Raw genomic sequence first — 15287 nt, 5'->3', positions numbered from 1 at the left:
CCTTTCCTTTCCTTTCCTTTCCTTTCCTTTCCTTTCCTTTCCTTTCCCCTTCCCTTCCTTTCCTTTCCCCTTCCCTCCCCTTCCCTCCCCTCCCCTCCCCTCCCCTCCCCTCCCTTCCCTTCCCTTCCCTTCCCTTCCCTTCCCTTCCCTTCCCTTCCCTTCCCTTCCCTTCCCTTCCCTTCCCCTCCTTTCCCTTTTTTTAGAGAGCATATGAACAGGGGACAGGGGGAGAGGGAGAGAGAATCCTACGCAGGTTCCATGCCTAGTGCAGAGCCCAACACAGGGCTCTATCCCACGATCCTGGCATTATGACCTCAGTCAAAGTCAAGAATCAGGCATTCGACCCACTCAGCCATCCATCCAGGCACCCCAAACATGTCTTTTATTAACTCTCCACTTTTTTAGGCCATTGAACCATCTGAGGCAGGAGCCCATATCTGGCTTTCTCATGGGGTATGTGTACAAGAGTTTAGAGGACTCTTTGGGGCCCTCTGTGGCATGACATGAGAGATCTGGCTCCAGTTCAGCCTTTTTCCCTTGCTCAGCTTCTGAGATCCTCCTCTGCAGTGGTAACTTGGCTTGGAAGCTCATGCCTTCTGGGGATACAGGCTCCTCCCCAAGCAACTCCCCCACCCCCCTTTCTATCTGATTCTCCTTTCCCATCCTCTTCACCTCTGCTTACATAAACATGTCTGTAACTGCTCAGGCTAAGTGAGGAATAGAATGCCAAACTCTCCTTCTTGAGGGCACCTCATGCTTTCAAGAGAGGGCAGTGTGCAAGAAGAAGAGGGGAGAGAAGCCACTGCATTACCCACTAGGCCAGACTATGGTTCTAGTGACTCTCCCTGATTCTCCCCATTGCAGCCTTCTGAAAAGGGGTGGCTGTGTTTGTGGGGCTGGCAGGGCTGATTCCACCCCCTCTTAGGTTCTGAGGGACGTGGCAGTCCTCACACTATTTGGTGGCTTCATAATAATGTGGAACACTTAATTCCATTTCTTCTAGTGTTGGGGGCCCTGATCACCAATTCTGGGGCCAAGGAAAAGTTTTGCTCAACATCCTGTTATAAAGGCAAGAAATAAAGGGCTGAACAATGTCTTTATTATTAAATTCTTTGTGATCAGCTTTCTGTAATTATAATTATATATTTTGCATAATATGTAATGTAATATTAATCAAATAGCAGTTGTACTAGTAACTTCATCCTGCTCTCCTGCCATCCCACACTCCTGCCTAAATATCCTTGTTCAGAATATCCTCAGTCACCCATAGAATTTAACCAAAATTCCTTAATTTGGCATTGACAGTGCTCCAATCCTTATTCTCTATTTAGATTCCCCTCTGCTCCCCCAGATCAGGACACTGGGGATCACTGAGTCCAGCTCATACATCTCTGCCTTTGGTCTGAATCTGTCTTCTTTCTGGAGTGCCCAGCCCTTCCCTTTTGTCTGACTCCTAGCTCTCCTTCAGTCCCATACTAAGCTGTCTCCACTGTACTTCTGGATTTCTTAACACTCACAGTTCACCTTTGACCTAGGCTGTCCTCTCTTTCAGTATTCCCTTTTTCTTCCTCACTAACTTCTAACTTTCTCAAGGGCAGGAACTGCTTTTTTATCCTCTCTTGGTGTTATACTTGCTCAGTGTCTTTCATATTTGCTGATGGCAGTAAAACAATTGCAGAAATAATTTCATGATTTAAAAATCTAACATATTAAGAGATAGTGAAAAATACGTGTTTGCTTATGCAAAATGTTTCAAATGAGGAAGATTTTCTACTTCCTGTCTGCGCCCTCAGGTCTGTTAAATAATAGAGCCAGCCACATACTGCTTTAGACTTGCCACACTGAAATGCCTAATCAAAGTCTTAGAGCTGGAGGGAACTTCACAATTGCTGAGTCTACCTCTGTGCCCCAGAAGGTTCAGCAAATAACTTAGCATATAGAACTTTATTGTTGAACCGCTTGAGAGCAACTTACAGTATCATGTCCCTTTACCCCTAGATATTTCAGGACATTTTTTTATGTGATCTCTGTACCATTTTCAATTCAGGAACTTTAACACTGATAGAATATTATTCTCTAATGCACAGTCCAGATTCAAATTTCACCAATTATCCATTAGAAAAGGCCTTTATAGCCTCTAGACTAATCCTTTAATCTGCAAGAATATTTCAGTCTTTCCTTTATGGCACTGACATTTTGGAGCATACAGGCCAGTTGGTTTTTACAATGTTCCCCACTTTGGGTTTATCTGATTGTTTCCTCATGATTGAATTCAAGTTATGCGGTTTTGTTAGGAGTACTAAATGCCTAATGATTGCATCCTTCTCAGTGCATCACATCAGGAGGCATGTAGTGTCAATCTGTCTCATTAAAAAAAAATATTTTACTGAGGTATGATTGACATACAAAAAGCTGTACATATTTAATCACACAACTTGATCACCAAAATACATGCCATAAATATGTCTATCATTGCCAAATGCTCTTTCCTACTCTCTTTGTGTGTGTGTGTGTGTGTGTGTGTGTGTGTGTGTGTGTGAGAGAGAGAGAGAGAGAGAGAGAGAGAGAGAGAGAGAGAGGGAGAGAGAGGGAGAGAGAGGGAGATAAGAACACTTACCATAAGATCTACCCTCTTAGCAAATTCTTAAGTATATGTCATATATGTCATTTAATTTAGAAATGGGGAATGGTCTGGGAACAGCAAATGCTGAGACCAGTTAGGTGATTCAGAGAATCCAGAATCTGGATAAATTGAAACCCTACTTGCAATGTGACTGCAAAGTGGCTCTGTCAGTCCCGTGCTGTACCTCTTGTGCCAGAATATGTGAGCTAGGAGAAGCAGTGTGATCAGCCTTGGATCCTTTCCCTCCTGTACTCTCAGGGTCCTTGTCCATCACTTCTGTCATCCTCCTCTGCCTTCCTCGCCCCTCTCTCCCCTGTTCCTCAGGCACATCGGATGGAAAAGCTTCCAGCATTTCATTGCACAGTAGAAAAGGAACTGGAGTAAGAGGCAGTGCAGATTCTGTTCCCATCTTTACTGATGGTGGGATCCCACCAGTCACCAAGTCTTCTGGACTCAGTTTTCCCATCGACAAAGGGAAAGACAAAATTAGGTGATCACATTAATGTGCCCTGCTTCCATATATGACCATATGTGATCATTCACCGAGGTATCCTCATAACCATCACATTGTATGGTGTGAAGTAAAAAATATTTGTCTTTCTTATTTTGAAAGGTTATAGCCCAGCAAGTATCAGATAAACACTTGGAAGAGGGCCGGCTTTATCCTCCTTTGGACACCATTAGAGATGTTTCTCTGAAAATTGCAGCAAAGGTAAAACCACTCTTTTTCAAGTCTTATTATTTTTAATTCCTTCTATTGCTAAATATGCATTTTTAGCCACTAAAAATCACTTCACTTCCTTGAAATGTATATCTGTATCATCTTATTTTGTCAGAAGTCAGAGAAATGAGACACAGTGCTTTAGCAGAGCTTAGGAACTACACTTCATCCCTAGGAATGGAAGAATTGGGGTGAATCATTGATTTCCCTATCATTCTTTATCTGTCCCATAATCTAAATAAGTTAGTAGGATTCCCTTTCAGTTAGGTTTCTCCTATTTCACCTTTTTTAACTTACTGTTTTCCATATTTCACTTGTGTTGTCACCAAAATATTGCAGATACGGTATAGTAACATTTAGAATCATTTGAATCACTTGTCTTATCTATGTTTCTATGATGTATAGCATCTTAAAGATCACAATTGATAATATTGGGCAGAGGGCTAAACAATGAGGGCAAGGAACTCAAAGCTGCTGGGGTGGCAGATGAGCTAATGAAACAATTAGCCAAGAAGAACCTAAAGACAGAATTTTTCTGTAATTAAGATGGGAGAGAAATTGACTTTTTTTTACAATATAATTATATTAGCCTCTTAGGGCTGCTGTAACAAAATACCACAGACTGGGTGGCTCAAACAACAGAAATCTATTTCTCACAGTTCTGGGGGCTGGAAATCTAAGATTAAGGGGTAGAAGGCCTGATTTCCTTGGAGGGCTCCCTCCTTAGCTTGTAGATGACTGCTTTCTCACTGTGTCCTCACATGGTCTTTTCTTTGTGCACAAACATCCTTGGCTCTCCTGGGGTGTCCAAATTTGCCCTTCTCATGAGAACACTAGTCAGTTTGGATTAGGGCCCACCCAAACAGCCTCATTTTTAACTTAATTACTTCTTTAAAGTCCCTGTCTCCAAACATTATCACACTCTGAGGTACTGGGGGTTAGTTAGTGCATATGAATTTTGGGTGACATAGGTCAGCCCATAATGGTTATGTTTATATGTTACAGGTGTAAACTAGGGTTTCTCAGCCGCAGCACTGTGCACATATTGGCTGGATAACTCTTGGTTGTGGGGGTTATCTTGGCATTATAGAATGCTAAGCATACCTGGCCTCTACCCACCAGATGTCAGCAGCCTCTGCCCAGTTATGACACCGAAAATGTCTCCAGACATTGCGAAGTATCCCCTCAGGGGAAATATTGTTTTTTGGTTGAAAATAAAGACTATTAGCAAATTTATCAAAACGGTACCATATTTAGGATTCATGTATCATTATATGCCTTATTGATTGAGGGCATATGCTTCAAAACCCAAGTAATCCTTCAAAAAAACTTTAGATAATCTGCTTGATTACCTATTCATGAAAGAGTATCTTTTTATCTTCTACTATTTTATATCTCCTAGTTTTTAACTAATTTGAATTGTTAATACACCGAACAGCACATTATTATGTTAAATTCATTGTGAAGATTTAAACGAAAAGGTGTTGGGGCGCCTGGGCGCCTGGTGTCGGTTAAGCATCCGACTTCAGCTCAGGTCATGATCTCAAGGTTCGTGAGTTCAAGTCCCACATTGAGCTTTGTGCTGACAGCTCAGAGCCTGGAGCCTGCTTTGGATTCTGCATCTTGCTGTCTCTCCGCCCCTCCCCTGCTCTCACTCTGTCTTTCTCTCTCTCAAAAATAAACATAAATGAAAAGGTGTTAGCTTATGATTAGAGGAGAAAGTACAAAAGCAGAGGACCTCAGGGAAGTTCATAAAGACTCGGATATTCTACCTAGAATCATGGGAAAATCAAGTGCTGAGACAGAAACCAGGAAATCAGAACAAAGAATCAAGTTGAGGGAGGAAGATAGTGTAAGTGACCTGCAAGTTTGAAGTTTCAGGGCACATTCACATAGAATTCATACAACTCCAGCAAGTTGATAGAAATGGTTGAAACTTAAAGAGACACTAAATATAAAGATGTGGGAACTATTTTCCATGTGGTAATGGGGGAAATGCCAGGAGTTTTTGGAGCTACCAGGACAGCAAGTATAGCAGGTGAGAACTAAGGATGGAACATGGTTTGTTACTCTGTCCAGAACACAGAGGTAAGAAGCCAATGAAAGGAAGTTGGGACTTTAAGATGAGACTCAGAACTGAGCAACATGTCAGAAATTAGACAAGACACAGTGTCAGGATGGGGGTGGAAGAGCGATATCCTGGTGAGAAAAACAGGTGAACTTTTAGTATGTACAGAGTTAGCAGGACCTTTTACAAAAGCAATTTCAGTAGCACAGAAGTTACTGGGGAGAATTAGGAAAGCAACAGAGAACAAACTGCTCTTGCAGACTCTAGCACTGAGGGTGGAAGCTTCATTTGGGGGGGGGGGGTGGTCACTGATACAGCAAGTGTGTCCTGGGACCAGAAAGAGGAGTGAACTTTCACACAGTCTGTGTCAGGAATGAAATAATGTGTTTTGTTATAAAAGTAGTACAACTATTGCAAACAGGCACAAGGGGTCTCTGGGGTGATGGAAATGTTCTAAAAGTGGATTCGGTAACAGTTGCACAACTCTGTGAATTGACAAAAATAATTTCATTGTGCACTTAAAATGTTGGGATTTTGCAATCAGTCAATTATACCTCAAAAAAGCTGTTAACTAGTAATAATACATTATAGGCACTTTGGGAAATACAGAAGAAACTATCCAATACTCTATTTTTCTAACATAAGCAGTTTTATTATTTTGGTGTGTTTGCCTCCAGTCTTTTTTCATTTGCCTGCTGTCTTTGCTAATATTGTCATAATCATGGTATATACATTTGTTCTGTGTGTTGTTCATGAATATTTCTCCATAATATGGCACAGTCTTTGTAACCATAATTTTTCACAATGCGTAATTTTTCATTGAGAAGAAATACTTAATCATTCCAATCTTCTTCAAAATCAGACTTAACCAAATAACTCTATTATACAGATAGCTCCTAGCAATTGCTTTTTTTTTTACAACTGGAGTGAATTAAAGAGTATGTATAGAGTGATTAATTTTGACAAGTGGGAGAATCCATTCTTCTCAAGAAAGGGGAGAGCGAATGTTTGAAGATGTAGAGGAGTTCACTTGAGTTGATGGAAGGGGAAATTGAGACTGTTTTCGCTGAGTAGCTGGAATGTTCTCAGTACAGTGATGAGTCAAATGCAGTTACGACAGAGGAAGGTTTGAAATTGCCTTGTGGGAACTGGGAGACAAAGGGTGTTTGTTTGTTAAAGAAAAGGATAAAAACATAATATGCAACCACATCAACCCAGGTAAGGTTAGGAAAAGTATGACATCGCTGGAGGCAGCCATGAAAGGGGAAAGCCAGCACTGAGGGTTGCCCAGACCAGGAACTAGAATGGGGAGTGTGACAGCAAGACAGGGAGACAGGAGATTCTGTAATACTGGGGAGGGGCATTATAACTGACTGTGGAGTCCAGCGGATTAGGTGAACAGGGATAAATAAGGAAATTTTGTAGGAGGCTGTGGTCAGGACAGGGATTGTGGATACCGCATGCTATCTGAGTTCAAACTTAGCAGGAATACTAAGGTATTTAGTTCAAGTTAGTTACCGTTCAGGTCATGTCAAAACTTTCACCACTGGATTATCTGTGAAATCCTGTTATGATCACACTTTTGATAAATCTCTATTCTTCACACTTTCCGTTGTTGGCGATGTCCTGTTCTCCTCCTGCTATGTGATTTATAATTGCATTTTCCTTTTCTATCTTCTTTGTGTATGTGTGCTTTTATTATAATGTAACTTAATTTTTTGTAAACAACCAAGACATAAATTAATTTTTTGAAACAGATGAAAACTGACATGTGCTCACCATCAACTCTATTCATTAAAATAATTAATATTCTTTTTTTATTCCTAGATTGTGAAAGATGCTTACCAAGAAAAGACAGCCACAGTTTATCCTGAACCCCAAAACAAGGAAGCATTTGTCCGCTCTCAGATGTATAGCACTGATTATGACCAGATTCTACCTGATTGTTATTCTTGGCCTGAAGAGGCCCAGAAAATACAGACCAAACTTGACCAGTAGCATAATTACTGACATTTCTAATTCCATTAATGAGATCTTAAAGTCTCTCATAATTTTTAAAGATTGGAATCTTTTCTAATTACTCGTAATATTCTAGACTAGGATAATTTTACTTTAACTATAAAAATTCATGGAAGAATGTTAATATACTTTGGGGTAAACATCACACTAGACGATTTTGCTTCATTTACTTTCTCATTATTTATGGTTTCTCTCTTAATTATTTTGCCCAAGTTCTCTTAAAAAGCTATTGTACCTACTACTGAGAAACACACCATTTTTATATAGGGAACTAATGGAAAGACCAAAATTAGTAACAAATTGATATGCCCAACATTAAAATCCATAATTATTTTGTTGACCATTTTGTTAAAAATCTACTCTTTTTTCTTTTTAATAAAGATAGAAATGAATTTAGGCATAGATGAATTTTTGCTAAAAGCAGAAACAACACTTACTTCATTGCCTAGAGAAAAATAACTTCTCAGGTATTTTTATTCCAGTCCTACATTATATTAGTTCTTCTAGTGCAACTGAACGCTAACATTTCTAAGAAAGATCATTGCTGTTTACAATGCCTTGTGCAGCCTTAGATTTTAATATTCTTTCCCCATTGTTACATCTTCTTATCATTTTGATTCTCAGTCAGATCTCTCTTCTAGAAGCACTTTTCTTCCTCCCCTGACTGAATGCCCTATCCTTCACACTATTGCTGCTGAACATTTGCAGACTGTGGTGCCTGTCCAGAAGTTGGTACCTTCATTTCAGCATAGCCTGAGCCACAGAAAGAGCTGAAAGAGCGTAGGTAATATCCTTGAGAAAGGGCTGCCTGTGGAGCTGACCTCTTAGGACAAAGATCTCTGGAGTCAGGGGCAAGAGTGTGGTTCCCAGACAAGCTGGGTTCTCACTTAAGTGACCTGCCCTCTTGTTTCCTTGATTAGCTCAGGTAATTAGAGCTCACTGTGTTACAATAAACTCACTTTACTCTGAGTATGGAGGAAATTTTGTAACCCAATTCCCCAGTATCAGAAACTATCTTTACATCAGGTATTAAGATATTCTAATTACCGTCAGTACTTATAGCCCAGAAATTGTTAACTTCAAGTTTTACTTTAGAAATTAATAACTGAACCAATGGAAACCATTTTAAATTCTTAAGCTCAGGTGCAATAACATTTGCTATTTATTTGTAGAATTATTTGGAGAATTTCTGTTCTTGAAATAATGCTTTTAAAAAGTATAAGAAGTTGTTCAAGATAAACTATACTGTACAATGACTTTATTGAAGGTTGAAGATTATACAGATAGTTTCAGGTGTGAATAGACAGGGTGCGGTTATTTCTGAAGGTAACATTTAGTCAAGAGTTTCCTCAATATAGTCACTTTGAAAAGATCCAGAATGCTTATTTCTTGTCTGTTTCCATGTTGTCTTGCAACTCTAACTAAATGTATTTACCTATGCAAAAGATTTATTAAAGTGTAGAAAAAGTGAATGAATAAAATTATGATTGTCTTTTTCTCTTAAAATATTGTTACATTTTAAAATGATAATGCTGGGCCTTGGCAGTCATGTGACAGTATATGAATTTTAAAAATATTCTCATAGCTAATTTCAATATGAACTTCATTTAATACATGTGTAGTCATATTTGCTCTATACTATAATAAATGAGCGACTTCCTTATCCTCGGAGAAAGATAATAAAACAAGCATTGGGTGATTACTTACTAGGTTTCAAGTATTCTGTATAGATTAATTAATGTAGTCCTCACAAGTTCCTATGAAGTAGGTATTTTAAGTGGCTTACCAAGTCCACAGAGCTAATAAGTCAAGGAGGTGGGCTCTAAATCCGTGTTTATCTTGCTTCATAGTCTGCTCTCTTTTTGCTAGAGTGCAGTCTAGAATACCACTGTACAATAGACAAAGGAAGTGAGCCACCTATGTAATTTCTAGTGGCCTCATATAAAGAAATTATAGGTGGAATCCATGTTAATTTTATTTAAACTGACATCTCCAGATTATCGTTTCAATATGTAATCCATATAAAAATATTAATGAAACGCTTTATCTTATACTAACCTCCAAAATCTAGATATTTTCATATGTATCCAAGTCATGGAAACTCACAGACCCCCTGAATATATGAATTACAAAGATAGCACAAAAATCAACAGATAAAAAGAATAAGGTGTTTAGTAAGAGGATTGGGAAAGCTGACCTACTATGTGGAGAAAATTAAAACTAGAATCCTACCTTACATCATTTAAAAAAGGGGAGCTTAGATGGCTTAAAGACCTAAATATAAATTGTAAAAATATAATGTCAATAAAAATTAATATAGCAAAGTATCTTTGGGACCTCAAGAACCCAAACAGGAGGTAAAAAATGGATGGAACGCATTATCTAAGGATGGGGAGGTTTGGGCTGACAAATGGCTCCTGCCATAAAACACTGTAAAGGGCAAAGAAATCCAGGAACTGTGGGATAGGATGGTTGCTTCTACAGAGATGGGTTCATAAAGAAAGAGATCATTGAGGCTCAAAGGATTAAATTCTCAGCTCAAGGCAATGCTTAGGTTGTTGCCAAAAGAATCTTTTCTGTCTTACTAGCTTTAAGGCTGAAATAACTGAAAACAAGGTCATACTTAATCCTACTCGTTGCCAACTTATACGAGGAGTTGCACTCACAGCTTCACCAGACCTTGTACATAAGAGTATTGATCAGAAACAGTAGGACCTTGATTTGGAATGGGGATCTATGGGTAGGGGGATTTGGAAGACATGTGATACCCTAAGCTACTGTGAACAATAACCCAGGTTTGAATACTGTAAGTTCTGTGTCCCAGGAAACCCCTCAACCCCTAGGCAAACTGTAAGAATTGACTTGTCCTCCCTTGCTAATCAACGTGGGAGCTCTTCCTGCCTAACAAGGTTATTACTGCCTTGCTTGAAGATTTTGTGATTGCCTCAGTTTACCTTCTGCTCTTCCCACATTACTTCTCATGACCTGCACATTCTTAATATCAGATTCCAGAGAGGAGCTGTGTTGGATACAGTAGAAAGGGAAACCCAGGAGAAGAAGACTCCCACCAAAAGAATTCTTGACTTTGCTTATTTATATTGGCAAAACCCCAAGAGAAAATATGGGATTCTGAAAATGTACTGAGAAAGGAGAAGTGCGCTTTTGGATTGGATAAGAATTGACTGATAGGGATGTACCTGCCACAGATTTTGGATTTGGTGTGCTGCCTTGAGCAGCTGAAAGTCATTCTACTTGGTTCGGTTAGTTGACTGAAATATGGACTTAATGATGAAATTAAATGAAACTGAGAATGCAAATATTTCCTGAAATAATATAAAGGAATTCAAAGATTTCAATGATAGGAATGTTGAAGTGGATTTGTCATGTGCAACCAGACCATCTTTATCCTAGTGATCTCCTAAGTCTCCCAAGAAGACCTTGTTACTGACCCCCCTTTCACTAAAACCTTGAGAAATACATTGGTAATGGGAATAGCAGCATCCATGAAAAGCATTTTTTTAAGTTGGGGTGTAATTAACATATTAGCTTCACATATACAGCATGATTAGATATTTACATACATTTGGAAATAATCACAATAAGTCCAACATCCATCACCAAATTTTGTTCTTGTGATGAGAACTTTTAAAATTTACTCTCAGCAACTTCCAAGTATGCAATAGAGTATTATTAAGTATAGTCACCATGCGGTACATAACATCCCCTTTTATGTAGACTCTGCATATAAGAGAGATCACACAGTATTTGTTTTTCTCTGACTTATTTCACTTAGCATAATGCCCACAAGGTCCATCCATGTTGTCACAAATGGCAAGCTTTTATTTTTTTTATGACTGGACTATGTATACACACACATATTACATTTTCTTTTTTATCCATTCACCTGCTATTGCACACTTAGCTTATTTCCATGTCTTGGCTATTGAAAATAATGTTGCAACAAACATGGATGTGCAGATATCTTTTCAAATCAGCATTTTCATTTTTTTTGGGTAAATACCCAAAACTGAAATTACTGGATCATATGATATTTATATTTTTAATTTTTTGAGCAATCTCCATACAGTTTTCCATAGTAGTTTTACCAATTTACCTTCCTACCAAGAGTCCCGAAGTGTTCCCTTTTCTCCACATTCTCATCAACACATTTCTTTTTGATAACAGCCATTCTACCAGGCGTGATGTAATATCTCGCAGTGGTTTTCATTTGCGTTTCTTTGATGATTAATGATGAACATCTTTTCATGTGTCTGTTTGCCATCTGTATGTCTTTGTAAAAATGCCTATTCGAATCCTCTGCCTATGTTTTAGTTGGATTTTTTTCTATTGAGTTTTATGAGTTCTTTATATATTTTGGACATAAACCTCTTATCAAATATATGATTTGCAAATATTTCCTCCCATTCAGTAGGTTGCTTTTTCCTTAAAAAAATTTTTTTAATGTTTACTTATTTTTGAAAGACAGAGAGTGGGGGAGGGGCATAGAGAGGGAGACAGAATTTGAAGCAGGCTGCAGGCTCTGGGCTGTCAGCACACAGCCCGAGTTGGGGCTCAAACCCATGAACTGTGAGATCATGACCTGAGCCGAAGTCTGATGCTTAACCAACTGAGCCACCCAGGCACCCCAAGTTGCTTTTCATTTTGTTGGTTTCTTTGTGTAGAAGCTTTTCAGTTTTGATGTAGTCTCAGTTGCTTATTTTTACTTTTTTTGCCTTTGCTTCTGGTGTCATATACAAAATTTCATCACTGAAACAGACATCAAGATGCTTACCGCCTATACTCTCTCTTAGAAATTTTATGGTTTCAGGTTTTTCATTCACATCTTTAATCCATTTTGAGTTGGTTTTTGTGAATGGTATAAGATAGGCACCGAGTTTCATTCTTTTGCATGTGGCTTTCCAGTTTTTCCAACATTGATATTGAAAGACTGTTCTTTCCCTATTGTATATTCTTGGTACTTTGTTGTAAATTAATTGACTATATATGCATGGGTTTACTTCTGGGCTATTGTGTTCTATTGATCTATGTGTCTTTTTATGTCAGTGCCATGCTATTTTGATCATTATGGCTTTGTGATGTAGTTTGAAATCAGGGAGTGTGATTCTTCCAGCTTTGTTCTTCTTTCTCAAGACTGCTTTGACTATTTAGATTCTTCTGTGGTTCTATGCAAATTTTAGGATTGTTTGCTCCATTTCTGTGAAAAATGCCATTGGAATTTTTTATAAGGATTGAATTGAGTCTGTAGGTTGCTTTGGGTGGTATGGACATTTTAACAATATTAATTTTTCCAGTGCATGAGCATGGGATATCTTTCCACTTATTTTTGTTGTCTTCAGTTTCTTTCATTAGCATCTTATAGCTTTCAGTGTAGAGTTCTTTCACTTTCTTGGTTAAATTTATTTCTAGGTTGTTTATTTGGTGTAAATGGAATTAATTTTTCTTTCTGATGGTTTGTTATTAGTGTATAAAAATGCAACAGATTTTTGTATGTTGATTTTGTATCCTACGGCTTTACTGAATTCATTTATTAGTTCTAAAAATATTGGTAGTTAGGGTTCTCTCTATATAGTAACATGTCATCTAAAATAGAGACAGTTTTACTTCTTTCTTTCCAACATGGAAGCCTTTTATTATTGATTGATTGATTGATTGATTGCCTAATTGCTCTGGCTAGGACTTCCAATTCTATGTTGATTAAAAGTGGGGAGAATGGGCATTTTTGCCTTGTTCCTCATTTAGAGGAAGAGTTTTCGGCTTTTCGCCATTGAGTATACTATTAGCTGTGGGCTTGTCATATGTGGCTTTTATGTTGTGTGGTACATTACCTCTATACACACTTTGTTGAGAGTTTTTATTATAAATGGATGTTGAATTTTGTCAAGTGCTGCATCTGCTGAGATGATCATATGATTTTTGTCCTTCATTTTGTTACTGTGGTATGTCACATTGACTGATTTGCTGATTTTGAACCATCCTTGCATCCCTTGAATAAATCCCACTTGTTTGTGGTGTATGATCCTTTTAATGTATTATTGGATTCAACATTTTCCTGGGGAATTTTAATGACTATTCTCTGTAAACTGGGAAGACTTGTGGGAAATTCTGTGGTTAAAAATGGGCTCCCTATTTTAATGGAGACATCAGAATCTTGGGGTTGATAGAGGCTGGATAGCAGCACTTTGCAGCAATTAACAACTAGAGACACAACGGAAACAGTATCATAATAGGAAGCTGGTTCACTGTAACCATCGTAGTTTGGCCTACCAAACTCTTTGGTGGTGGCTGGTAAATCATTGGGCCTCATAGCCTGAAATGATGTTGAAAAATCCAATTAGGACAGCACAGATACTGACCAAGAAAAATGAGTGCCAGTGTATAATACAACTGATATAACCACACCAGTGTATAGCAGCTAAATATTAGCTGGACTTGGGACCAAATATATGGGCAACTCAATGTAGGCCCTACTTGGTATGTGTAACAGCAACAGTATGAAAAACTTGACTAGAGCCACCAATGTAGAGTGTCAAGGCGTTCATGAAATTGTCATGCATAGATATGGATGAAAGGCCCTAAGGTGATGAACTCTGTAATATCCAGAATCTTTCTTTGAGTTTCCATTTACTAGAATAACAATTCATTGCAGAAAGGAGACTACTAGGCCTTCTGGAAATCACCTGGCAACAGAACTCTGAACGAATACAAATTTCTAGGGTCTCAGAAATTATTGCGGTCTATAAGATTAAGTGTACCCTTAGGACTAAGTGTATGTAGGAACAAACCCACCCTCTAGTCATTTTCTTAATGAAGAGTTAGAATTGATTTCTTCATCATCTGTCACCACATTGGATCCCTGATAACACACAAAAAAGGGTCATTCTGGCAGGAAGTGCCCATTGATTTGCAGAGGTAAGTCCCACCAGCAAAAGGTTTAAAGGAAGCTTTAAAAGCTTTAAAAGATGTGATTCTTATCACATCTTGACTATGATCTTTGGATCACCCTAACTTAATCAGATGGTGATTCCAACTGCGCCTGACAGACAAGTTCTCTTTCTTGGAGCAGATCAGTGAGTAGCTACTGATCAGGCCAATGCTTTTTCGTTTTTCCTATATTCTAGTAAGTAGAGGGCCCTTGAAGCAGTTTGTGCTACCAATAAACAACATTACTCTCTGACTCTGTGCCAGAATATAACTCTTGACCTTGATCATCTCACCATTATACAGGGCATCACATTGGTCTAACACCTTGATGATGATATGTTCATAGGACCTGGAGCATGGGCATCATTGGATTTCCTGAATAGCGGCTAAGACCTCATGAAAGCACAAGAGCCTGCCGCCTTAGCCAAGTTTGTGGAGGTCCAATGTCTGATGCACGTTAGGATGTTACTTCCATAATGATTAACTAATTGTGTGCCTTGCTCCACCTGTGACTAAGAGGTCCCTCTGTGTTTGCGAGGCTTCTTTGAATTTTCTGTCCACTGCTCAAACCCACTTATGAGTTGATCCAAATGCTTCTGGCTTTAACTGGGCTCAGAAAAAAGCTGCTTTAGCTGATCCAGGCTGCAGTGAAAGTAGTTTTACCATGTAGACCTTATGAGGGAGACGCAATGGGCTCAGAGTTTTGAGGCAAGTCAGGATTCTGTATAAAATGAGGATTTTTTAGTAAACCATGCCATCTTCTGAAAATACCTATTCTTTCAACTTACTACTGGGCTACATGAGATAAAAGCAAATGAAGGAAAATTGTCCTGAACAAGAATTCTGTGAAGACCTCAGATAGACTCCCTCAGGCCTTCACAAGTTCTCTGAATAGATGGTTGGCATTTAACAGT

The 15287-nt window shown here is 38.6% G+C and overlaps 1 protein-coding gene across 1 annotated transcript in view; it reads left to right on the top strand.

Moving 5' to 3' along the window:
* The window catches only part of ME1 (malic enzyme 1), a 199021-nt gene extending 190098 nt beyond the window's left edge, over positions 1–8923 (top strand). The window contains exons 13-14 of the mRNA XM_040474057.1: positions 3237–3335; positions 7240–8923. Of these exons, the coding sequence (XP_040329991.1) occupies positions 3237–3335; positions 7240–7410 (270 nt within the window). The 3' untranslated portion in view covers positions 7411–8923. The remainder of the gene's footprint in view (positions 1–3236; positions 3336–7239) is intronic.
* The last annotated feature ends 6364 nt before the right edge of the window (positions 8924–15287 follow it).

Source organism: Herpailurus yagouaroundi, unplaced genomic scaffold (genome assembly GCF_014898765.1).
Source record: "Herpailurus yagouaroundi ecotype Mexico unplaced genomic scaffold, PumYag 139, whole genome shotgun sequence".
Lineage (NCBI taxonomy): Eukaryota > Metazoa > Chordata > Mammalia > Carnivora > Felidae > Herpailurus > Herpailurus yagouaroundi.
This window is presented reverse-complemented; position numbering and strand designations above follow the sequence as displayed.